The 23,778-nt window shown below is 37.7% G+C and overlaps 2 protein-coding genes across 5 annotated transcripts; one reads left to right on the top strand and one right to left on the bottom strand.

Annotated features, from left to right (window-relative positions):
* Positions 1-9,610: 9,610 nt before the first annotated feature.
* Positions 9,611-17,453, bottom strand: steap2 (STEAP family member 2, metalloreductase). Its single transcript, XM_079602618.1, has 5 exons — positions 17,314-17,453; positions 15,889-16,427; positions 13,003-13,530; positions 11,808-11,972; positions 9,611-11,720 (listed from the first exon to the last, which is right to left on the bottom strand). Exons 2-5 carry the CDS (start codon positions 16,387-16,389, stop codon positions 11,436-11,438), a joined length of 1,479 nt encoding a protein of 492 aa, XP_079458744.1. The 5' UTR covers positions 16,390-16,427; positions 17,314-17,453; the 3' UTR covers positions 9,611-11,435.
* Positions 17,454-17,719: 266 nt separating this feature from the next.
* LOC306993118 (uncharacterized protein) lies at positions 17,720-22,251 on the top strand. Of its 4 annotated transcripts, none has more exons than XM_079602628.1 (8): positions 17,720-17,837; positions 18,003-18,121; positions 19,367-19,484; positions 20,195-20,249; positions 21,278-21,386; positions 21,473-21,592; positions 21,672-21,750; positions 21,847-22,251. In XM_079602628.1, the coding sequence occupies exons 5-8, from the start codon at positions 21,360-21,362 to the stop codon at positions 21,936-21,938; spliced, it is 318 nt and encodes a 105-aa protein (XP_079458754.1). In that variant the 5' UTR covers positions 17,720-17,837; positions 18,003-18,121; positions 19,367-19,484; positions 20,195-20,249; positions 21,278-21,359; the 3' UTR covers positions 21,939-22,251. The 4 variants fall into 4 exon arrangements, with proteins under 4 accessions (XP_079458754.1, XP_079458753.1, XP_079458752.1 ...); XM_079602627.1 differs by having other exon boundaries at positions 17,741-17,837; positions 19,264-19,484; XM_079602626.1 differs by lacking the exons at positions 17,720-17,837; positions 18,003-18,121; positions 19,367-19,484 and having other exon boundaries at positions 19,825-20,249; positions 21,479-21,592; positions 21,847-22,140.
* Positions 22,252-23,778: the final 1,527 nt, after the last annotated feature.

The following is a 23,778-nucleotide window of genomic DNA, read 5'->3' as shown; positions in this document are numbered from 1 at the left end:
AACCGGTAAAGCTGTTGCAATTGCTATAAGCATCAATATGACTTTTGAACCTTCCTTTGCAAGTCCATGCCGTCTCAATTCATCATCATTTCTGGCAGCTTGAGGACGCACTGATATCTGAACATTTGGCCTTTCTTGTGCTGTTCAGAAGTATGTCATACAGAACTGTGAATGATTCACATTGAAAACACAGATGGTGCTTGCTGGGTCTTTTTTTTCCCTGCTTCCCAACAACACACAGTCCAAGTTTCCTTTTATGACTGTGATATTTTTCATCAGTGCCAGCTAAAGAACCAAACAACACATTTCTAGTGCCAGTTTTGACCGGTTTTGGGATGGTGCGCCCAGTGAACGGGCCAGAAAGGAACTGCTATTTCAGATCTGCACCGAATATATGAGAGGAAGCGGCAAGATAAATCAAGACAGAACTGCATCCTCTTTCCCAATGAAAATCCCCTTTCTAACGCCAGAGATACATGGGTAAGGCCTCACCACTAAAAAAAAGAATTGTGTGTGTTTGTGTGTGTGTCTGTGTGTGTGTGCCGTGTATTGACTCCTGATAAATTGTGTTCTCTCTCAGTCACTTCTTTTGCAATTTACTGCACTGCATCTTCTCCAAATGTTGACATGAATTTCCAATGGTTTCATTTGGAGAGTTATACTTTCACTGAGCTGTGTTTAGATCGGCTGCTGGTCCTGCTGGGTCTTGTTTCAGTGTTCAATGTTGCTGTATGTTTTGTGAATTAATTTGCCCTGATTCTTTGCTCTACTGAACTGTGTTGTGCTGCCATATGCTACGAACATGTACACACACACACACACACGCACACATTGCAGATCTCTTCCAAACCCCGGTAGACTCGATTCACACTTGATTCTAATGACACACTGACTGTAATAAACATAAAATATATTTGAATCTTATCAACATTTTCAGTATTGAACTTCAAGCTATTCATAATCGCCATTTCTCTTAACTTATCCACCATCTTTATTTCTCTCTCTCAGTGCTATGCATTCTGGGATAGCACTTTATAACTTGACCAAAACAATATCTAACTTTTGGAAGAGCCTAAAATAAGTAATTTCAAATCGGAAGAACTTTCAACGGCATCTTTTTTCAATGGCAGTTCATTTCACTGAAGTTTTTTAAATGTTCTTTGAAATGCCCATTTAAGGTACATTTAGTCTCAAATTCTTTTAGTCCAACCCCTAACTTTTAACAAAATCCATCAGGGTTATTGGCTGAGGCAGTTCCTTTAAAAGCTTTGCTGTGCATAAAATCTTCTGCAAGTAACAGCATTTTTGCTCAACATTTGTCTGGACTGGAAAAGGCCGCTGAACGTCTCCGTTTGCAGAGAAAATTCAAACGTAACTGCTCTTGTAGTAAACCTGCACATCCCTCTCTCCTGTCAGATACAATCCCCACTAAAAGATAACCCATCATGCATTGCATTCTCAGCCCTGATTGGAGGGTCGATCGCAGAGTTAAGCAGAGGTGAACAAAAGCAGCAGGAAACATGAATCAGTTGAGTCGTGCGGTCCTACATCTCCTGCTGTCCGGCAGTGTGTGTGTGATGCTCGAATCTCTAATCGGACACACCGCTGCTCTTCTGCTCGATAGAGTAACTGCTGAGACACCAGGCCGGACCGGTGCTGGAGATCGATGCTAGCTGGACTATACTACTCACACAAGAGTTTACTTGATGGAGGATGTGATCCAATTGGATATGGTGGTAGTTTTATCAAAATCCACAAAGGGAGGGTGATCGTTTTCCTCTGTCGCTGAGAGATAAAGCTTAGTTTGAGGTCACTGCAGAGAGACTCTCATAATCTCATAAAACATTTAGCGATAACCAGCCTGTCTTATCAGTGTAATTCTGAACAATGCTCTCAGGATGTTATAGCCTATGGAACGAGAGACAAGGGACTCCACGTCAGACTGTACGCTTACTGTTGCGATTTCCACCCTGATGTTGGCAGCTGTATCTGTACTGAATTCAAAGACAGCTGACAACAAGTATTGATTTCACTTTTCAGGACAGAAAAAAAGACATTGGCTAAATTTGGAGTGAAATACTAGCATACTCCATATAAGAAGTGCAATGTGCTCTAGTTGTATACTGCATATATTTATGTTATTATGGCACAACTCATATACAAAATTGTACAATAAACATACAAACTGCACATTGCACAATTAGTACAAATATACTTGTACCATAATACATTCTTACTGTTCCTGTAGTATATACTGCAGTTCTGTATGTGTACCAGAGCATATGATACGATATAAGATGATAACCAGAGTTATTTTTGCATTATTTATATTCTATTATAATAAGTAATATTAAGCATAAATCATCTCTCTGCTTGCGGTGCGTCAATCCCGCTTTTCGTCAAAGTGACACACACACACACATGCACTGACGACTGTCCTGTCGACCACATTATACATTATACGTCATCAATAGCGGTTCACTTCCGCGATTTGGTACGATTGCGTTCATATCAGCAGCGAACCGTACTGGAGTTCACGAAGATGAACGAAAGTTTTACGGGTTTGGAACGACATGAGGGTGAATAATGTCGTTCATTTTGGGGTGAACTATCAATTTAAGCTGCATTTCAGTAAAGTAACACTTTAGTTTAGAGTCCAATTCTAATTCACTTGTTGCTTATTATTATCATGCATATTACTATGATTTTGGCTGTTTATTGGTACTTAAAAAGCACATATTAATGTCTTATTCTGCATGACCATATTCTACATCCTTTAATAACTAAACTACCTTATTAACCATTAATTAGTAATTAATTAATTAGTAATTGGGAGTTTATTGAGGCAAAAGTCAAAGTTAATAGTTAGTTAATAGTGAGAATTAGACCCTAATCTGCAGTATGTAGTATATAGTAAGCAAGGGCCCCCATAGACACTGAGAGGGACACTCATGTGAACTAAACTCGAGGGTAAGTAAAAAGTTTTGCTCTTGTGTGGGCCGGCAGTGGCAAGATGTCAGCAGTTTGACTGTAAAATGACCTGGGGAAACCGTACATGCACTAGACCTTAAAGAAACGGAAGCTGGAAAGGACACATCTCACTGCGTGGGAAAAGAAATCCCACTGTTCTCCAGGAGGAATGATGAGTTAAACTGTTTGAAGGCAGAGATGCAGCCGATTGGCTCTGTAAAAGGATTCTCTCCATCTGGTTCAGTGATGAAGCCAAAAGCAGCTCAGTCAGATGAAGAGATGAAAGCTTATTATTTTTGATAGATGGTTCCAGTTTAAAGCCTCCAGGATAACATGACCAGTCTGAAAGGGTCGTCAATGGGTCTTGTAAAGCACTAGTGGCCATTGTAGATCATCTATGAGACTGAAAGAGCTCATGAGTGCACTTTGTCGAGTGTGAGAGCAGCATCAAATAGGTTTTTTTTTGCCCGGGCTGATCACATCTGCTGCGGTTTCCGCCCTGCTCTTTCCGACACATGAACCGAGCCAAGATTTGATGGAGCATTTCACCCCGAAACTACTAACAAGGGCCATTCAGAATTTAAGAACCGGCTCCCTTTCAATGCATGAATGTGAATTTGAATGCCCAAAAAGATGATGAATTGGAATTGGAAAGAGGATTTTACTCAATTAAAATTCAATGAAATACAAGTCATTCAACAGAAAACTTTTTCTCCTTTTTTCTTGGCGGTCAGCAGGTCACTATACTGTTGATCACTAATCAATATTTGGTGGACTTGCTGTAGCTTTTGAAAACCAATCAAATGAGAGTCAAGCTAGTCCTTCACCCAATGAGAAACCCAACATGCCATTCTTATCTCCGTGGCAACATATCAACCAGATTCCAGGGTTGCAGGGTTGTTTCTTTCAGCTTAGATCTCTGCCATTCTTATGTTTAAGATCCTGATTAGGAAATATCTCATTACTTCTCAAACAGAGCACATTGGAAGATATTTTAAGAAATAGTGAAAATTATATTTTGTTGCTTTTGAGACATTTTAGAGATACATACCGTATACTGTTCTTTGGCTGTCCTGAATGTGTCTCTTTGGTTCAACAGAATCTTCGAGGCCGGGTCGTCAGGCAGAACAACCTGTTCATCTCAGAGAGCTGCATTCTGATTGGATGGTGGAGTGGCAGGGCGTAACCACCCTTGCATGTGATTGATTGGCTAGATGAAACACTGCAGCAGTGTGATTTATGCAGGGATTATCTCTATCTGTCACAGCCTTATGTGGAAAACTAATCGCACATGTGGATATCGATCCCATCACCTTTCCGCTGGGACACATGGAGGAAGGACAGGCGGTCTGTTGCTCTCATGTTGCGGTGAATTCATGAGGCTGTTTATGTGTCCTTACAAAAAAATCGACCATGATACCACAGTTCCTGACAAAATACCATAATTGCTATTGGGATTATTTGAATAATGTATTAATCTGATGATTATTTATGAATTGATGATTATCTTCAAAAATGTTAGAAACCCAAATGCTATTTCTTTTCTATATTTTATTGCAGAAAAAAACGCAAACAAACAATGCACGCATGCGCACACACACACACACACACACACACACACACACACACACATAACACGCACACAAAGATTTATATAGCCTATGATATATACATATAATAATATATATACACATATTATTATATAAACACAAATTTTAGGATATGTGATTAATCGTGATTAATAAATTTGACAGCACTAATATATATCAAATCAAACAGCCGTTTTAAAGCTGCACTGCTTCAGTAACTGCAGTATTGATAATTTTAATAATAATATTCATATTCTTGTTCATATTCTTTGTGTGGAAATATGAAGGAGGGAAGTAATTGCCCAAGACTTCAATTTAATATTGAATCAAGAACATAATTCCATTGTCTTCGATAAATACATGTAAATGTCATTGTGTCACGCGCTGTATGCAATGTAATCGCATTCTAACCTTTCTTAACACACGTCCTCACAGATGAACGTAAAAGGGAAAACAGAAACAGCCTGGACAGGGTGACCGAGTGGAGGAAGAGCAAATGAAGAACATTCTGTTTGCTTTCCGTGAAAGGGCACAATAATCTTAATCAAATCTTAATGAGGGAAGCTGGCAGTCCAGTCAGGCCCACTCATTCCCCGGCAGACTGAACATCACAGCTGTCCCTCCCACGCCACCGTGTCACTGGACGAGACCCAGATCTGGACGCCAACAAGCCCCCTCTCAAAACATTCTGTCAGCTTTACAGTTTACATTTGATACCACATAGCAGCTTTATTAATGACTAATCAATGCACTTCATTTGCCTGCTGTATTCTGTTGTGCTTTATTATCTCCTTTTCCACTCTATAATATTCTATTTGATTCTATTACACTAGGTTTGAACCTACATGTCAACTAACTCCCATTAGAGTATTAGGGCCCTATCATACACCGGGCATAAAAAAGTGTTTTTTGCTAGTTTCTGCCCGACGCAGTTATCATGCGCCACGTTGTGGAAGGTCTGAAGTCAATGGCACAATATTTGTTTTGTTATTTAAAGGGCACAATAGTAATATGTGTCTATAGGCGGGTCCACAACGCGCATACACTCTGCTTATTACATGCACAGGGACGCGCAGCAGCACACGAACTAGCCAAATATAAAAAATAAAAGGATTATAATGTAAAAGATTATTATTGTGTACATAAAGATATGGTGGAATCAGGCTTGTCCCGTAGATGGTCCGCGCGCTTTAACCTCGCGTCCGATTGCTTTCTGTAGAAGCGTTCAGTTAGCCTAGAAATCTAGATGCACCCTAGCGGCAGCAACATTTATTTTGCAGCCAGGGTAGTCTAGCAACTCTCCGTTGACTTTCGAGCTGGAAAAACCTAAATTGGGTCAGGCCAATCACATTGTGTATAGAGTAGGCGGGGGCGGGCTTAACATAATTGCGACAGAGTTGCGACGGTTCCCTGCCACTTGAAAACAAAGAATGGCTGCTGCTGGCGAACAGCGGTCTTTTGAATCGGCTTTGGCCGCGACTCTGGAGGACTTGTAGTTAAGTCTTTCTTTGAGAAAAGAGCAAAGAACGGCACTTAAGTCATTCTTAAAAAAGGAAGTTGTGTTCGGAGTTTTGCTGGACCGGATCTTTGCTCTGACTACGTCACCTTCTTCATTGTTCTGGTTGGTTTTAGCGCTATCCTATTGCGTGTAGAGGGAATTTGATAGACACTCGTTTATCCCGCCCCTCGGATTGAGCCATCCCAATGGTGAGTTGCCAGACCTAACATCTTGATGTAGGTCTGGCTTGCCAGCCTAGCGTTCAGTTTTTCCGCTTGCAAATTCCGCCATGGCACGAGCGCAACTGGCTTTTAAAGGGAATGGGAGATGAGACTCTGATTGGTTTATTGCACGTTATGCCCAAAACACACCCATTACTCATAGGGACAACCCTTTTAGACCATGCGCCGGGTTATTTTTCCCGTCTTTAACACGCTCGGACACGCTCTAAGTGCACTTGCGCCGTGCACTTTTGACCATGCGCTCGGTAAAATAGGATCGGTAAAATCTGGCCCTTTATTTAGATGCTCCCTCAACTGACTATAAGTAACTTCGCAACATGTCTACTTATTCTAACCTGAACCCTAACAGTCGACTAATACTCTGAGTGTTAGTTGACACAGATGCAAAGTTACTCATAGTTAAGTAGACCATCAAAATAAAGTGTAACCTTATATTCTGCCATTCTATTGTATTCTCTCACCTTTTCTATTTTACTCCCATCTGTTCGAAACTATCCAGATGTTCCATTCTGAGTCTAATTTGTTTAATTTGATCCTCTCTGAGAAGAATCCCAACCGTTTTCTAAGTGTCGCCTTGCAATGTTCTTCTCTGATGAATCTCACAGGCTCTTTTCTCTCTCTCTCTCTGTGTGTGTGTGTGTGTGTGTGTGTGTGTGTGTGTGTGTGTGTGTGTGTGTGTGTGTGTGTGTGTGTGTGTGTGTGTGTGTGTGTGTGTGTGTGTGTGTGTGTGTGTGTGTGTGTGTGTGTGTGTGTGTGTGTGTGTGTGTGTTGGTTTGCAGCCTCAGGCCCTGGCTACGCTCTGATTGGTTTTATTGGCAGTGGTTCAAGACTGTCGGCTTCCTGGTGGCTTTCATAATGAAGATGGTTCTGCACATAAATGATAGTGGAGCAATTTCCTTTTCATTTAATCGGGAAGAAAGCAAAGTGCCTCCATAAGTGTATCATTCCGTGTCAGAATGACCAGCACTTCCACATTCATCACAACATCCCCCTTTTAAGGTTAAAACAGAACAAGGCCTGTTTAATCTACAGCAGAGCGGCTTAAGGACACTCTCAAGAGAGCAGTATCTAACTCCAGAAAGAAAGATCAAATAAACAGGATGACAAAACCACACACAGATGCTAGTAGATTTCTGCACAGTAGAACAGTTAAAATGATAGTGCACCAAAAAAAGTTATGTCATCATTTACTCATCTCCGTGTCATTCCAAACGTGTATGACATTCTTTCTTCTGCTTCTTTGTCATTTTTAAAACTTGACGGCATCTGTCGACATTCACTTTCATTGTAAGGGGAAGAAAAGACATTCTGCTCGACGTCTCCATTTGTGTTCCACTGAAAAAGGAAAATCATAGGGTTTGGAACGACATGACAGCGAGTAAATCATGACAGCCTTTTTCATTTTTAGGTTTGTATTATTTTTAAGCAAGGTGCACCTTAATAAGACTTTTTTCGTGTCATACCATCAGCAGAAGAGTAATAACTAGCACAGGCAGCATCTTCACACATGCACAGTGGAAGCCATTTTCATATGTTAATAGTGAAGATTATGCAATCAGTGAGAGGAGGAAGAGTCGTTCAGGTCTTCTGGTGAGAGGAGTAGAAAAGGCAATCGATAGGAGAGAGAAGAATTGAAAGCCAAGTGAGAGAATATTCAACACCCACAATTGAGAATCACAGAAACCAGTGCCCATCCCAAATCAAGAAAACCCCTTATCACATTGGATAGAGGTTGGGAAGAGCTGAGAACGGAGAATGAAATGTGTTACTACATTGGTTATATTTGCAAAAGCTGCTTATAGTTCACCCAAAAATGAACATGTTGTCATCATTTATTCACCCTCATGAGTCATGTAATTTCAAACTTGTTTGGCTTTCTTTATTCTTTGAGATGTTTTGAAGAATGTTCACGCTGCTCTTTTTCATATGAAGAACCATAAAAAGTGCCATAAAAGTAGTTAATATAACTAGTGCACAGTTTCCCAAGGCATCTAAAGCCAAAAAATAGCTTTATGCAAGGAACAGACCCTCAAGTCATTCTAAGTTATGTTGATTTCCAATTCCAACATCATAATAATAAGAATATAAAAAGTAATCATTATTAATATATTATATAATACCAATAATAATAGGCCTATATTCATTTTTTATTCTTATGTACACTACAGTTCAAACGTTTAGATCGCTAATTTTTTTTAATGTTTTTGAAACAATGTCTTATTCTCACCAAGGCTGCATTTATTTGATCAAGTAGAACAGAAATATTGTGAAATATTATTACAATTTAAAATGACCGTTTTCTATTCTGATATCATTTAAAATGTAATTTATTTATGTGATTTCGATTATCATTAATCCAGTCTTGTCACATGACCCTTCAGAAATCATTCTAATTGGCTGCTTTGCTATTCACTAAAAACAGTTGTGCTGCTTAATATTTTTTGTAAACATTGATAAAAAAATTCTGGATTCTTTCATTAATATTCAAAAGAACAGTGTGTAAATCATTGCGTCTGTTGTGCAATGCAATGAAAGTGTAATGTTCCACATGAGAACCACTGAGGAGCCGACCATAAATAGCCTACAAATGAGGCTTTATTTGTGTTTTATTTACAGTATGCATGTTGGCCACACTCTCTCCTAAAATGCTGGGGGTTTTTTTTACTCACGCTGTGTTGATGAACGACATAATCATAAATTAGATGTAAGTTTGTGGGGCTATGACGGTTTGGGTTGATAACCTGTACCCGAGTAAAACAGGCAGACAATTTCTTGTTTGTTGATCATTAGTGGTAATTAAGACTAATCTCTATCCGTCTTTCAAACTTAGCAGGAAGCACATTTGTAACCATGGTGACTGTTACGATCTCAGCATGGTATGAAAAAATGTCTCTGTCTTGCATTTGTAGTGATTTGTGGGGAAGTTTCCTAGTAAACGCTCGGCACTGACACTTATAGAGGCCCAAGCAAAACTGCCTGGTGACACTTCATCAAAACATTGGAAAACCTTCCACCCAGTCCAACACTTCAGCGATAATGGTTTAATAAAATATTACGTACACCAAGGCCTCAGAACGTCACGTGACCATACTGACGAACTCTGCTCTTCTCATCACCCTAATTGATATTATTATGTGTCCAGATCTTCAGGAGTTCAGATACGACTGCAACATTTTGGGGATGAAGAGATTACATTCGATCTCTTTTACTGTAATATATTAATGACAAAATGCTGTGTGATCTTGCACAACACCCATACCATGGTGAGTTTACCCAAAATGCTCTGTTTGAGAGGGAGGCGTGTGCCATCTGCTGGTGAATCTGTTTATTGATGGTGCTAAATGTTTAGGAGTGGAGACAGTAAAGACTTTTACAAAAACAACCAAAAAAACATTTCAAAATACATGCTGTTTATCATAGAATCATGAAAAAATTATCACAGTTTCCACTAAAACTGAGTAATATCTTACAATATTCCTGTTTTGATGAAATAAATGCACACTTGGTGAGCAGAAGGTTACATAAAAAAAGAGAACATTAAAAAAATCAGACAGATATAATATACTATATATGTAAAGAATTAAGAACGTCTTGGAGAGATACTGTGTATTTATTGGTACTCACTCCAAGTATCAAGTGAGGCACAGGAGTTTGGTTCACAGTCTATCAAACAGCACACTGTAGGCAGATAGTGTTGTGCAACAAGTGACACAAAACAGTTTTCAGAACAGGTCACAAGAAACGGAGTAGAAAAAAGAGCTGTCTTTTACCATGAGATGTTTATCTGTGAGTCTGTGCTGGACATTTCTAGTGGTTTAGGATTTCATGGCACTGCTTTGCCTGTACAGATGTTAAAACAGATTCGGTGTGACACTATTATGTTAGTCTGTCAAATGAACCTGCAAATGTCATGAATCTAATGTGTTGTGAATGTAATTAATCCAATGTTTTTAAAAAAAATGCTCAAATTTAACCTCTGTAATGTGACATTTCTCAGTGACATTTTTGAACTCCCATTTGGAATTGATTGGATAGAGAAAAGAGGGTCTGGGAACATCTTGACATCACAAAGGTCATTTTCTTTTTCTATTGTTATGTGGTATTTTTGCCGAAACCTTAACGTATTTGCTGTACATTAATACAAAACCATACATTAATGTTATTTGGCTATTCAATTAAAGGTGCAGTAAGGGAAACACTGTTGAAAGTGGATCGGACTGAGTACCACAACAAACTTGTAGCCAATCAGCATTAGGGGACGTGTCCACTCATCATGGGGGAGGAGAGAGAGTGAGAAAGAGGGAGATTTGAAGAAAGACTGTTGAAAGTGAGATGGCTGAGAGATATTAGAAAAGAGAAAAGGTCAGGAATATCACTGGAAAAAGTGGTTAGGTGGCGGAGCAATGAAGAGAGGGGTGTGTATGTTTGGGTTGATTTCAAATATCAACAGTGTTTCTCAGAAATCGCTTACTGCACCTTTAAAGTGTTTTCCTTTGGCGAGATTTTACAATACTCATATAGCTATTTGGATGTTGGTTATCACTGGTGGCTTAGGTGACATCTGCTGAAAAAATGCATCACGATTTCCACAAAAAATCATTAATAATAATACATGTTTCTTGAGCACCAGATCATTAGAATTATTTATGTGACATTATCATGTGACACTAAAGCTGAAATTTTTGCCATCACAGGACTAAATTAAATTGTATAAAATATTAAAATTCTAATAATATATCACAATATTCAACCAAATAAGTACAGTCTTGGGAAGTATAAGAGACATTTTACCAACCCCACATTTATTAACGGTAGTGTGTGCGTAAATAACAAGTTTGGGATACAATAAAGCTCTTTGAACAGGTCATCCAGTCACATGACATCCTCCTTCAAGGGGTAATTGAGGTCACATGACCAGTGCGGTTCAAACTGAACTCCTATTCATCATCTGGAACCGAATGCTAACTACAAACAAACCTTTTTGTCCAGGACCCTTATCCCAAAAAAGCAACTGACATGTCAACTTACAGATGGGCTGTACGCTGGCCGGGTATTATGAGTATGATTAGCACAACTAGAAACAAAAGACTGAGAGTTCACGTTACTGTGATATTAAATAACATAACTGTGGTGGAGTTACATGATGGTGACCCTCTCAGGTGAAACGTGGGCCGCTGGTCTCTCGTGGTTGGCCCGGCTCTGACTGGGGTCTAATCCACGCCTGATCTGCTTCAGCTTCCGGCTCACACAGGGAAGCAGCAACAGCACTTTTCCGATTATCACCGTAACGGGTAGAACCAGAGCCAGGACAAAATTGGGTGGCATGTAGAAACGATAAGACTCCTCCAGAAACGCCCGCTGCCAGCCGAAGAGCAGAGCGTGGAACGTGGAAATGAGCAGTGCGATGTAACCTAGGGTAGACTGACAGGATATAGATGCTTATTGACATCATATTTATCTGAAAATGCAAGACGGGGAAGTGGCGTGACCTGCCTATTGATGTCTCACCTGGATAAAGCTAAACTCTCGCCAGTTGAGTGCGTTATGGATGGATGGGATGGAAGTGACAGCTAATAGAGAGAGGAGCCCCAGAGCCATGATGCCGAAGGAAACGTACATCTCCACTCTCCAGACTTCCTCTTCGTTCCATGAGTTCTCTATATTGGCATGCACCTATGAGAAAGAAAATATTGTATTTATTTAAATGATTTTATTAACAACAGGTTTTTAATATATTTAATATACATACTTTATATTGCAATATTCCTATTTTTATTTTTTAAATGTGTAATAAAGATATACACGGCATATTAAAGGTTATTTTACATACACAGACTTATTTTAAATGTACATTTATTTATAGCATTTTAATTCTAGGGTTTGGTGTATAACAAATATAATATAAAAACCAGGAAAGCATTATTATTATCATTATAATTATTATCAGTGCTCAACTGACATGACTGAAGTTGAAAACTAGAGAGCAGGCTGATATAACACTCATAACAAAATACATACAAATTTCATTCATTAAAAATGCTGTTTTTATTCCATTCAAATTGTTAAAACAAAGAACAATATTTACTCAAAATTCATAAAAAAAATAACAGAAATGGTTAATTATCCATTGAAACGGCTTCTGTTATTGTCAGTTTTTTTTTTTTTTTACTGATGCAGATCATTTCAAAATAGACAATTATCAGCTTGGTCATATTTAATGTACTACTTATTAATAATATTGGTGGTATTGTTACCACATCTGTATGTATGTATTTATGGATATATTTATTTACTTATTTACTTATTTGTGATGATTATTATTAATAATAATGAGCATCATCATAATAAATAATACATGCATACAAATAAAATAATAATCATAATAATATTTTGTATTATTATTGTATCTGTATATACTGTATATATTTATTTTGTATTTAATTCGTTATTGTTGCCATTATTATAATGAGCATCATAATAAAAAATAAAAACATATATATATAATAATAATAATATAGTTTTTATTAATATTATTGTATCTGTATATATTTACGTATTTATTTTGTATTTACTTATTATATTGGCTTCAAACAGTTCAGGATGCTCAGGGTGGGTTCAGTGGAATTGCTGGATCTCAAAGATGTAAAACACACACACACACACACACACACACACACACACACACACACACACACACACACACCTGCTGATAGGCCATGTTGAGCATCAGGTATCTCTCTGAGCGTCTCATGGGCAGGCAGAGGCTGTACAGCACGTGTATGCAGCCAAAGAAGAAGCTCAACAGACCCAGCTGTTTGCGGCTCTCCAGCCAGCCCTCCAACCAGGACGGGAAACGCCGGTACTTCGTCCCATAGATGAGCTGGTACACGGCAGCGAGCTGTCCTGCTAAATACACCAGTGCCAGCAGAACTATGGCCACTACAGGCAGCGTCCTGTTCACTATTTCCAGAGGAATCTTGTAGAAAAAACTCTGTCTGGTCTTCATATAAGGATGGATGATGTCCCGCACAAAGGAGTAAGCGAAAAAGAAAATGGACAATGCGACGGTGGTCAAAACAGGTCCTTTCCAGGCTGTGAAGAGATGCAGTGGCATGTTCTCGATCTCTCTGGCAGAGGAGAGGGCGCCCATGTCCATAGGGATGAAACTGAGCTGACGGGACATTTCGGCGAGCTGCTGTCGAGCGTCCGCCGAATTACTGCAAATATAGACCTACACAAAGAGATTACAGGCAATCAATAACCGTTCCTTTTCAAATCTTCATTCATTCACAACAGCAATTAGGCGGATATATTGCTGACCAAAATTAGACTGTGAATGCCAGATTTTCAATATGAATCCCATACATTTATGAGTGGTTAGAGATGCACGATGTCGATATCATATTGTTTAGTTTTTTTTTCATATCGGTTATTGGTTTTTAACGTATTTTTAAGATAATTTTGTGTATTAATTATTTTAAGATAATTTTGTGATAATTTATGGAATTTTGATTTTCTTTTGCCATCCTAACACTCACTTAAAGTTAATCTTATATTAAATGCAATCTTGAGCACATCTCAGATTGAATATATGTCTTACTGTATATTATAATCATGTTTCACTTGTAACGTTTAAAACAATTTATTTGAGTTTTTAGTGTTTTACTTTTATTTCATTAAGAAAAAAATATTATAGAATAACATAAAATAATGATCAATAAATCGTTATCGGTACATCATATAATATCAGTGCATCCTAGCTAAAAAAACATTGCATGGAAAACAGCAGAAAAAACTATTTCCAATGAACTAGTGTGAATGCTTTTATACAGTAGGAACAATTCCCTAGAACCCATAACTAAAGTGGAATTAATCCATTGAGTTTATAAGCGTTCAAAATTAGACTGAGATAAGAGCGGGTTTATGGCATGGCTTTAATGGATCTTTCGTAGTGTTAATAAAATATATTCCTCTTTCAGCTCACTGCGATTCCACATCTGTTCATCATTCTAATCAGCTCTTCACAGAAACCCAGACATTCACATTCACTGCTGGCTGGAAGAGGTCTCATAATCCTCATCGTCTTCTTCCTCCTCATCATCATCTTTCCTTGGACACTAAGTCCTTCAGGAGTGTCATTAGCATACCGAGGGCTTTCAGCACACTGTTGAACACAGCAGGGCCTAAAATATGTTTTATTTTTATTTTACTTTATTTTTTGTTTTTTTATTTAACCTTTATTTAACCAGGAAAGTCCCATTGAGGTTAAAAACCTATTTTTCAAGGGGGTCCTGGCCACAATGCAGCAAAAACACAGTCAATTACATTTATAAAAGTTATACAATACAAATAATTAAAAACATTTACAATTTAAACACGTCATTTCAGGTTCTCTCAATCTGGACTTAAAAGCATTTAAGGAAATAAGTTCAGATAATTTCAAGTCTTTTTGCAAAAATATGATACTTATTTTGCACATACTGCAGTTACAGAGCTGTAAAATCAGTATATATCAGTGTTATTATAACTAAAACTATTAAAAAATATTTTTTGTTAATGGAAATAAAGCTGAAATAAAAAATACATTTTAGCTGAAAAACTAAAACTTAAAGAGACAGTTCACCCAAAAATGAAAATTCTGTCATCATTTACTCAACCTCAAGTTGTTCCTCAAGTTGTAAACACAAAAGAAGATGTTTTAATAGGGGTGATTGAGCATGATTTCACTTTTCTAACTTTAGTTAGTGTGTAATGTTGCTGTTTGAGCATAAACAACATCTGCAAAGTTGCAACGCTCAAAGTTCAAAGCAAAGGAAGATATTTGCTTTTAAAGAAAAGGACTACAACAAACGGCTGGTAGGAACTACACGACATTCCTCCCGGTTAGTGACATCACCAACCCTAAAATGTACATAAACCCCGCCCCCGGGAACACGCAGTCCATGTTGAGAAGAGGAAGAGTTGTTGTATAAGAGTACATTTGTAAATAACCCTGGTACTGTATAGATTGAACGTGATGTCACAAAGTACAACATGTTCCTGGAACATCAACCAATCATATTTGAGGGACACGTTTACAGTTTATGTCAGGTTTAGGTTTACAAGCAGGGTGAGATACTATCATTTCCCTCTGATTTTAGGGATAACATGGGTTTAGGTTTAGTGGTAGGGATAGGGAATAAGCTAAAAAATAAGGAATGGGGAGATGGGGGTCATAAGGACTGAGGTTAAGTCCAGGTTGAGACACTAGTGGCCAGGTAGACGTAGTAAAGTTTCAGGAGTGACATTTAAATGCAGGAGTGAGTCTCCTAAACGGTTGACTCAAATACAGGACTGATAACCGTATTCCGTTGCTGTGTGAATGTGTGTACGGAACAGGATTAAGCACTAAAAGGTCAATTGACAACCAAATTTAGTTGCAGTGTGTACACTGTGTCTGCCATAAGATATCAACATTTTGAGCTTTAATGTGTGCTTTAATTTTCCAAGCTGGCTAAGCAAGATCTTCGGCTCCACGTGTTTAAAACCTTTAGAGTTTCCTTAGTGTTGATGTGGTACACTGAATTACAATGAATTTTGTACAACATACCTGTCGACTGGAGTCTCTGGGGCCTGACTGCATGGCCCAGGACGAGATCACATTGAAGCCTTTGACCACAATGGATTCTGGGAATAGGGAGGCTAGGTATTCTGCGTTTGACTCTGGATACTGGTTCACCCGTCTGTTGTTGCTGACATCCACCAGTATTTTTCCTGCCAGCAGGTGCTTGATGTCCCAGAGAGAGGAATAGTGCTCTCGGCGAATGGCCAGGAACACGATGTTGGTCTTCCCCACTGCATCCTCGTGATAGGTCACGTCTACCACATGCGGGAACGACTCGGCCGCTCTCTTGGGCTGTCGGCTCCCCACCACCACATGAAACCCACTGCGGAGCAGCCGGAGGGTCAGGCTTTTGGAGAAGTCCCCAGATCCGATGATGCCGACTGTGGGCTTGCCAGATCCCTCGTTGGAACCGTTCTTCAGCCCGTTGGGTAGGAAGCAAGCTTTGGTGCTGGCCGGGCTGCTGCCCAACAGGGAAATAGAGTCCATTTTCAGGCCCAAAGCACCTCTTACTGGATCTTAGGACACTAATGGAGTAATAATACTTTGTTAAAAGAGATCTCAGATGCATTTTTTGTTTTGTGCCATTTAGTTAAAAGAGAATATCTCTGGATTTGTACCCCAAAATGCATGTGTGACAGGGCCCCATGCTTGGGACGGCCCTGTATATATATATATATATATATATATATATATATATATGCAAAAAAAGTATATATTGTATTGTTAGGGTTAGGGTTTTCATTATTGTATTAAAGTAATAGGAATCTAATGGCAACCGTCATTGAGAATAATGAAAATGATAAATACCGGTAAGTAAAATATGAGTCTAAAAGTAAAACATCTGGAAGTATTAGTAGAGATTTGGATGGGAAACGTGCTTAATTGCCATGAAAATAACAATACAAATTATGCTAATGAGTCAATAATAACTATAAATAATTAACTATACTCAATAATAAAGCTGTGTTAAATAAAATCTTTATGTAAATGTTGAAAAACAATATTAAGATCCACAGGTTGGGTGCATAGTGTAGGGTTTCATGTATTACATGTTAAAATGTATTCTAAAAAGGAATACAGAATATAAAATAATTGAATAGAATGGAATGGAATGGAATGGAATAGAATAGAATAGAATAGAATAGAATAGAATAAAATTCTATATGACTTTGAAATCTGACAGGCTGTGTGACCTGTTAGAGTGCCAAAGGTCTGGTAATATGCAAACAGCAGAATATAAATCATTGTTTATTCATAAAAAGAAACAACAGAAACAATATATATATATATAATTGCAGTGGCAGGAACGGTTGCTCTGTAAATTACGCATTATGAGGGTAACGTTAGGATAGAGGATGACGCAACCGATTATATATAATTGCGAAAAACATCTCAAGGTTATAACGTTACCTGTAACGGACTCTGCCGTGACACCATCGAGCAAACGGATGAGATGGATATGTCCCTCACCGGTGACTGTTTACCCGCCCTCTGTCCGTTTGATTTGTTATGACCCACCGCTATTTTCGCATACAGAGACTCGGCGTCTCTCTCATTGCGCTGCAGCTGTTACTAGCCAATAACTGATGTTTCCTCCAGGGGGCGCGTGGAGGCTCAAAAAGCCCAATTCCACATCGACGCAAATTCAAATTTCAAAACGCTTTTCATTTCACTGGAAATATCTGCGCGCGTAATAGTAGCCTATAATCATTTTAATTAATCAATTTTATTATATTTTAACCTGGCACACAATATAAATCCCTCCCATGAATCTTAATTAAATAATTGAGTGATTCCCTCATCAATTAATCACGAACGAGCGTGATTAGTCCATCCTGATCGGCGCTGAGAAAAAAAACTGTTAGCACGTGTCAAAATCAAAATCGTCATGGCGCTGCTTCAGCAAAGATCCGAACAAATGAATGTAGAAAAATGTAACAGCCATTATTTTAAACATACGCCGTTAAAAAATAAAAGAGGAGAATTGTTATTTTCACCGACCGTTCGTTTTTGACCATTAATAAATAACGTCCGGGCCACTATACACCTACTCAACGTAAACCACGTTTCATTATCATTTGCCGTTCTTCTTCATTCAGTTTCTCTGCTGTTACATGTTGGAGTGCTGCAGCATGCCTCAGATCTGCTGTGTGAAGAGAAGACAGTCCTCTGCAGTAGACGACACCTCAGGGTTGTTCTAGGCTGCTCACTCAATATAGTAGGTTCAAACCCCACAACACTGTAATGAATCACCAGCCAGACACTGTTTATATTTATGATCTTTACTATTTCTTACTGGAAAAAAAACGGAATGTCGGTGTCCGTGTTGGTGTAGGCTATGTAAATGATGACCATTTTCATTTTTGGGGGAACTATAGGCTACCCTTATGTTAATAAAACAAAAACAAAACAAAGAGAAAAGCACTCACATGCTCTGAGAACTTTAATAGTAGCTTTAATAAGTATCAATGTATAATTTATACAGTGAAGTCTATGGTGTTTTATTTTTATAAAACACTCCAGTTCATTTAATTTCTTTCTGGAATGCTTTTGTTAAATACACTTACTCTAGCTTAAAAAATAAAGCACTGTTTATTTCATATGTGGTGTAGGCCTATATGTAATGTGTATATTTGTTCTTATCTTTTAATAACAAAGAAAATAATAATAAAGAATTAAAAAATTTCGCCAGTTTGGCCTAAATGCCTGCCATTCTTTTTTATTTAATATTTTGTAACCTTGTAAGGCTTTGTTTTTAAAATAGAGTCATTGGTTTGGCTGTAATGCTCAGTCACTTGCAAAATATTAAAACCAACATACAAGAATCATGATAAAATCGTGATATATGTTTGCCATATCACCCCTTATGCCGGAACGTATACATCTCTTAAGAATAGGATTTTTTTAAAAACTTGGAATACAAACTTTAACAGACCTCATTAAAAACTTTTCGTGTGCAATAATATTCTGTTCACTTCACCACTTCTGTTCCTAACACAATGCAAAGCTTGTAATCTGGCCACAATGAATTGCACATCGCAGGTGAACAATGTAAGAGCAATGCACTGTGACAAAACCCTTTCAGCCAAACGTCAAGAAGCTGATGACATTTTCACGTAAAAGGGATTGAAACAATTCATTAAAATTAAAATCCCTGTTATGCGCTGCACAGCAGATTACTGGGAAAACTGCAAATAATGACACATCCCAGTGTTTCTCACTCAACCGCCTGCTCAGATAGATAGATAGATAGATAGATAGATAGATAGATAGATATTATAGGAATAGACTAAATTGGTAACACTGCAAGTAGACTGTGACATTTACTTGACTTTGTGTTAAAATCTGTGATACCTTAAGGTCCTTTGGCAAGAGTGGAGGGACCGAGAGAGCCTGCAGCAAGAGCATGCTGACGACAACATGTCAATTTCTCTTAAAATAGCATCTTCGCTCTTTCCTCCAGCCCTCGGATGAGTTCACACACTGCTGTTTACCCCTCTTCTTCTTCAACTTCTGAGCAACGTCAGGACAGCAGCTTCAGGCCTGCGAAAACAGCAACCATGTTGTCCCTGACCAGAATAGTAAGAGTTTACCATTTACTGTGAGACATGTGATGCTGCAGAACATCCTTGAGGAGTGTGTGTGTGTGTGTGTGTGTGTGTGTGTGTGTGTGTGTGTGTGTGTGTGTGTGTGTGTGTGTGTGTGTGTGTGTGTGTGTGTGTGTGTGTGTGTGTGTGTGTGTTCCAAGGTTTACCTTCATGTTATTTGGAACAACATGAAGTAAAGAAATGATGACAGAATGTTTCTATTTAGATGAACTTTACGAGTTTCTTCCTGATCTTGTTCAAACTGTCCTATAGGCTTTTATTTTTCCCGAATCCCTAATGTTTGTTCCAGTTTCTGATCCTCCATTTAAGGTTTAAAGTCTATTAAGAATTTGAATATTTTTTTGTCCTCGAGGGAAATGGACATCAGGGAAAGAGCGACTTTAATTCTATCTCTGCAACCTCGCTTTAAGAAATGAAACCGTCTCACTTCTGTCAGATAAAGACTTATTTTTTGAGCTCAACGTTCACACACCCTGTGGGCCTGTTTCTTTTTTGAGAGTTCAGTTGATGTTCTAATTAAATTAGTCAATTTCCCCCCGCAGCTCATGACCATCCTATGATTCTGTTTCTGTCCTGTAAAGACCTCTCGTTGAACGTTCAGCATTGACTGAGCTGTGCAGCTGGAGACGGCAGAATAACCATGCGTTTCTCTAACTTGCTCTTTATTTGTATTGTGACATTAGGATCATCTGAATTCTGCTCCGCAGGACCTCTACACGCACAGTGCAAAGTCGAGTGGTAAAGTATCATACTCATTTCTGTGACTTTTTATATATATATATAAAAAACTGGATTAAAGAATACAAAATCTTTAGCATTAGATTTGCTTACAGAAGAATTTAAACAGTTATATAGGCTACATATTGAAATGAAACTGAAATAATGCAGGTAAATGTATTTGTTTATATTATCATTTTATAATGTTTATGCATAAGTAAACAAGTATAAGGTTTTGATTAGATTAAAAAATTTAATCAGTATTTAGTTTAATTTAAAATGTAATGTAATTTTTTATCTGTTCTAGATTTTTATATTTGGTTATGTTTATTCATTATTTATTTATGTATTTAATGTCTAATTATTCTTATTATGAATTATATTTAAATTATACAATTATAGAGTTTTATAGAAAACAGTTTTTCAAATTAGATGTAGAATTGGGAAGAAAAGCAATTTTAGTGTTCAATGTTCATGCAGGCTACTATATATTTAAAGTCCCCCTGTGGTGAAAAACAAGCTTTTAATGTTGTTTATGTGTCTATGTGGTGTTTTTAATATGCTTTAAGACAAAACGTGTGCAGATTCATAAGTCATCAACACCATTGCTGAGTATTTTCTCCTTAAAACTGCTGTGAACCAAAGACTACCTCGTAACCAATCAGGTCAACGTGTGATCGTCATGAGTGGATCTCTGAGCTGAGTGAGTGAGTGAGTGAGTGGAGGCGGGGCTAATTTGCATATTCATAGAACCGCGTATACTAAATCAGGCAAGGGTGTAGAGTTACATTTAAGCTATTTTAAAGCATGACTAATTTTTTAAAAAGAAAAAAAAAACTTATATTTTATTTTAAATATATTTTATATTTAACTTGTATTAAAATATGTCATTTTGGTGAACAAAGGTGAGTTTTAAGTGATAAAATGAATACAGGGGGACTTTAATTTGAGTGGCAAGTGCAATAGCTTCGTTTTCCACAAGGTGGCAGCATTTGTATGGATTTAAGAGCGATGCAATTGATTCAGAACTTGTGTTCGGCTTTCCCCAGGTATTTCAGTCTCCCTTGCAGGAGTGTGTATGAAGCTCTGGTCACACAGATTAAAAAGTGGAGGACAGTCTCGACCTGTGCCATGGGAGGAGAGAAGTGTCTCTACAAGGTGTTTGTTTTGATGCAAGAAGATGTGCGTATATATATTTCTCTGTATACCTTGCATTCATATTTTGCTCCTTCTCTCTTTTGAAGTTGCAGTCTGCATCTGTGCACTTCATATCAGCCAAACACACAACGCCAGTACAAAAATATGTTGATGATATCAACTTCAGACTCAGCTCCTATGGATTTTTTACACATTGCCACGTGTCTGTAAGTGTTATGGAAATACATTTGACTTCGAAGTATCATGTTTGGTCAATCAAATAACCAGTTTTAACTTGTTGTCCAGGCCATGTCAGTGTCAGAGACCTGGTATGCTGTCACCGATCACGGCACCAACTATTGTAACCTCTACAACTTGATGGAAGGTTGGTCAAAATACAATGTATAAGGCTACATTTGATTAATTATCAACATTAATGTAAAGACAAATTCAGCTTCTGAGGTGTATTGTCTGTGTGCAGGCAGCGGTCTTACTGAAGCTCCAGGATATAAAGAGATCACCAGTGACTTCCTGTGCACTCAGCGGTCGTCTGCTAACTGTACCGTCTACTAGCACTGAGACATGTTCATACTTTTTATATCGAAATTGAAATTCAGTGGCTTTTACACTAAGAAAAAAGCTTCAATGGTTTCTTAAAGAACCCTCTATGCCAAAAAGGTTCCATGAAAGGAGAAATTAAAATGTAATTAAACCTAAATCCATAAAATGATCCCATTAGGAACCCCTAAAGGTTCTATGAAGCGCTGACAGAACATTTAAGCTTCTTTATAGAACATTTATTCTAAGAGTATTAGATTTGAGGCCATATGTAATCTCTCTCTTTTTTTCTTTTTTTTTTTGTAAATAAACTTTTAACCTTTTAACCAACATACATATTTATGTCTCTTCCTGGGAATATGGACTAAGAATATTGATGGCTTGTTAGCAGGGGTGTACCATTCAAATTGTGAATTAAGAAATTAATACTTTATAATATATTAAAATAGAATAGTTATTTTAAATTATAATAATATTTCATCGTTTTCACTGTATTTTGATCAAATAAATACAACTTTAGTGAGCATTTAACAAGAAAAACAACATTAAAAACAAAACAAACAAAAAACCCAAACGGTATAGTGTATAAAAACATTGTCCAATCAAATGCTCTGAAAAAGTTTCTAATATATCATATTCCAACTTCTTGTTTAATTCGGAAATACAGAAAAGGAAACTACACTCATCGGTCATTTCTTAGGGTCTTTTAGTTGTCTTGCTTTCATTATGTATTTACAGCAAAGACCTTAATAGCTCATAAATAAGAGTTATATTTCTAATGTTGTTGCTATTGTATGACTCTCCAACAGACGATTTTGCTTGAGTTTTGTGCTCCTCTTCGGGATGTTTCTCATTCAGTACGGATGAGGGTGACATTTCATATGCTGTCCTTAGCACAATGTTCGGAGACGAATATAGCAGTTCTCAATGGTGTTAGGCTCAGTGTTCTGCACAGACATTGTTCTCTCTAAGGGCAGCAATATGCTACGGTGGGTGCAGCCATCCATCATGGATGTCACTCATAACGGAGTCCTTCTGAATGATGGCGTCACTCTCACTCTGGGGCAATAGAGTTCTGTCACCAGTAGAGGGAACTGTTTGCTGGAGTTCAGGTTCTGCAGTGTTTTGATTAGATAAATATATAGGCTATATATCAAAAAAAAAAAAAAATTGTTTCCATTTAATATTTGACATTTCCATTTTTAAAAGCCAGTCTATTTTTATTTTCTATCATTTTTGGTTATTGCTTTTTATTATAAATAAAAATGTTGTGACATCCCATATACACACTGGAGGTCAAAGAAGTAACTCAGAAATGCAGTATTGGGTGACCAATGGTAAAAATATGAGGTTAAACTCTACCAGTGAGGCCGTGATGAGAGTTCATAGACGAGATTGGACACTCTCTTGAGTGAAGAACTGAAATGGTCCATCTCAGGTGTGAGAAGTTTAAGTAGCAGAAAAAAGAAAGGTACTCCATTACAGCCCAGAATATTGCAGAGATTTTTCACATTTACTGAGCCATTACTGTAGACTGAGAGACACAGTATTAAATAATGTCATACTGGAACCCACTCACGCCTTTTATAAAACTACAGAATCTGTTGATCTGTGCCAGGAGGAGTAGACAAAGCTATAGGCTACCTGTAAACAAGTTATATAAAACTAGGGGAAATAGCCAATTTTGCTCAAATTAACGTTTCAATGAAGCTATCTCAAGGTTATTTAGCTAATTAATGTTTTCTCTTCTTAGCTTGCTGTCTGTTTCTCATACTGCAGTTTCCACACGGGAGCCTTTTAAATCTCCCTCAAAAGAGTTAGTTGAATTTAACCAGTCCAGCACTCAACATTACGA

Source organism: Phoxinus phoxinus, assembly GCF_949152265.1.
Source record: "Phoxinus phoxinus genome assembly, chromosome: 24".
NCBI classification, from domain to species: domain Eukaryota; kingdom Metazoa; phylum Chordata; class Actinopteri; order Cypriniformes; family Leuciscidae; genus Phoxinus; species Phoxinus phoxinus.
The sequence above is the reverse complement of the archived record's forward strand: the minus strand, read 5'-3'. Positions and strand labels throughout refer to the sequence as shown.

What these genes read in the sequence shown, in the direction of transcription:
- steap2 (XM_079602618.1), bottom strand. Translation starts at nt 16,389, where the DNA reads ATGGACTCTATTTCCCTGTTGGGCAGCAGCCCGGCCAGCACCAAAGCT. An exon ending in TCAACATGGCCTATCAGCAG is followed by an intron (nt 11,973 to 13,002) that starts GTGTGTGTGTGT and finishes TCTTTCTCATAG; the next exon opens with GTGCATGCCAATATAGAGAA. An exon ending in GAGAGTTTAGCTTTATCCAG is followed by an intron (nt 11,721 to 11,807) that starts GTGAGACATCAA and finishes ATATCCTGTCAG; the next exon opens with TCTACCCTAGGTTACATCGC.
- LOC306993118 (XM_079602625.1), top strand. Translation starts at nt 20,152, where the DNA reads ATGCGTTTCTCTAACTTGCTCTTTATTTGTATTGTGACATTAGGATCA. An exon ending in TTACACATTGCCACGTGTCT is followed by an intron (nt 21,593 to 21,671) that starts GTAAGTGTTATG and finishes CTTGTTGTCCAG; the next exon opens with GCCATGTCAGTGTCAGAGAC. An exon ending in CCTCTACAACTTGATGGAAG is followed by an intron (nt 21,751 to 21,846) that starts GTTGGTCAAAAT and finishes GTCTGTGTGCAG; the next exon opens with GCAGCGGTCTTACTGAAGCT.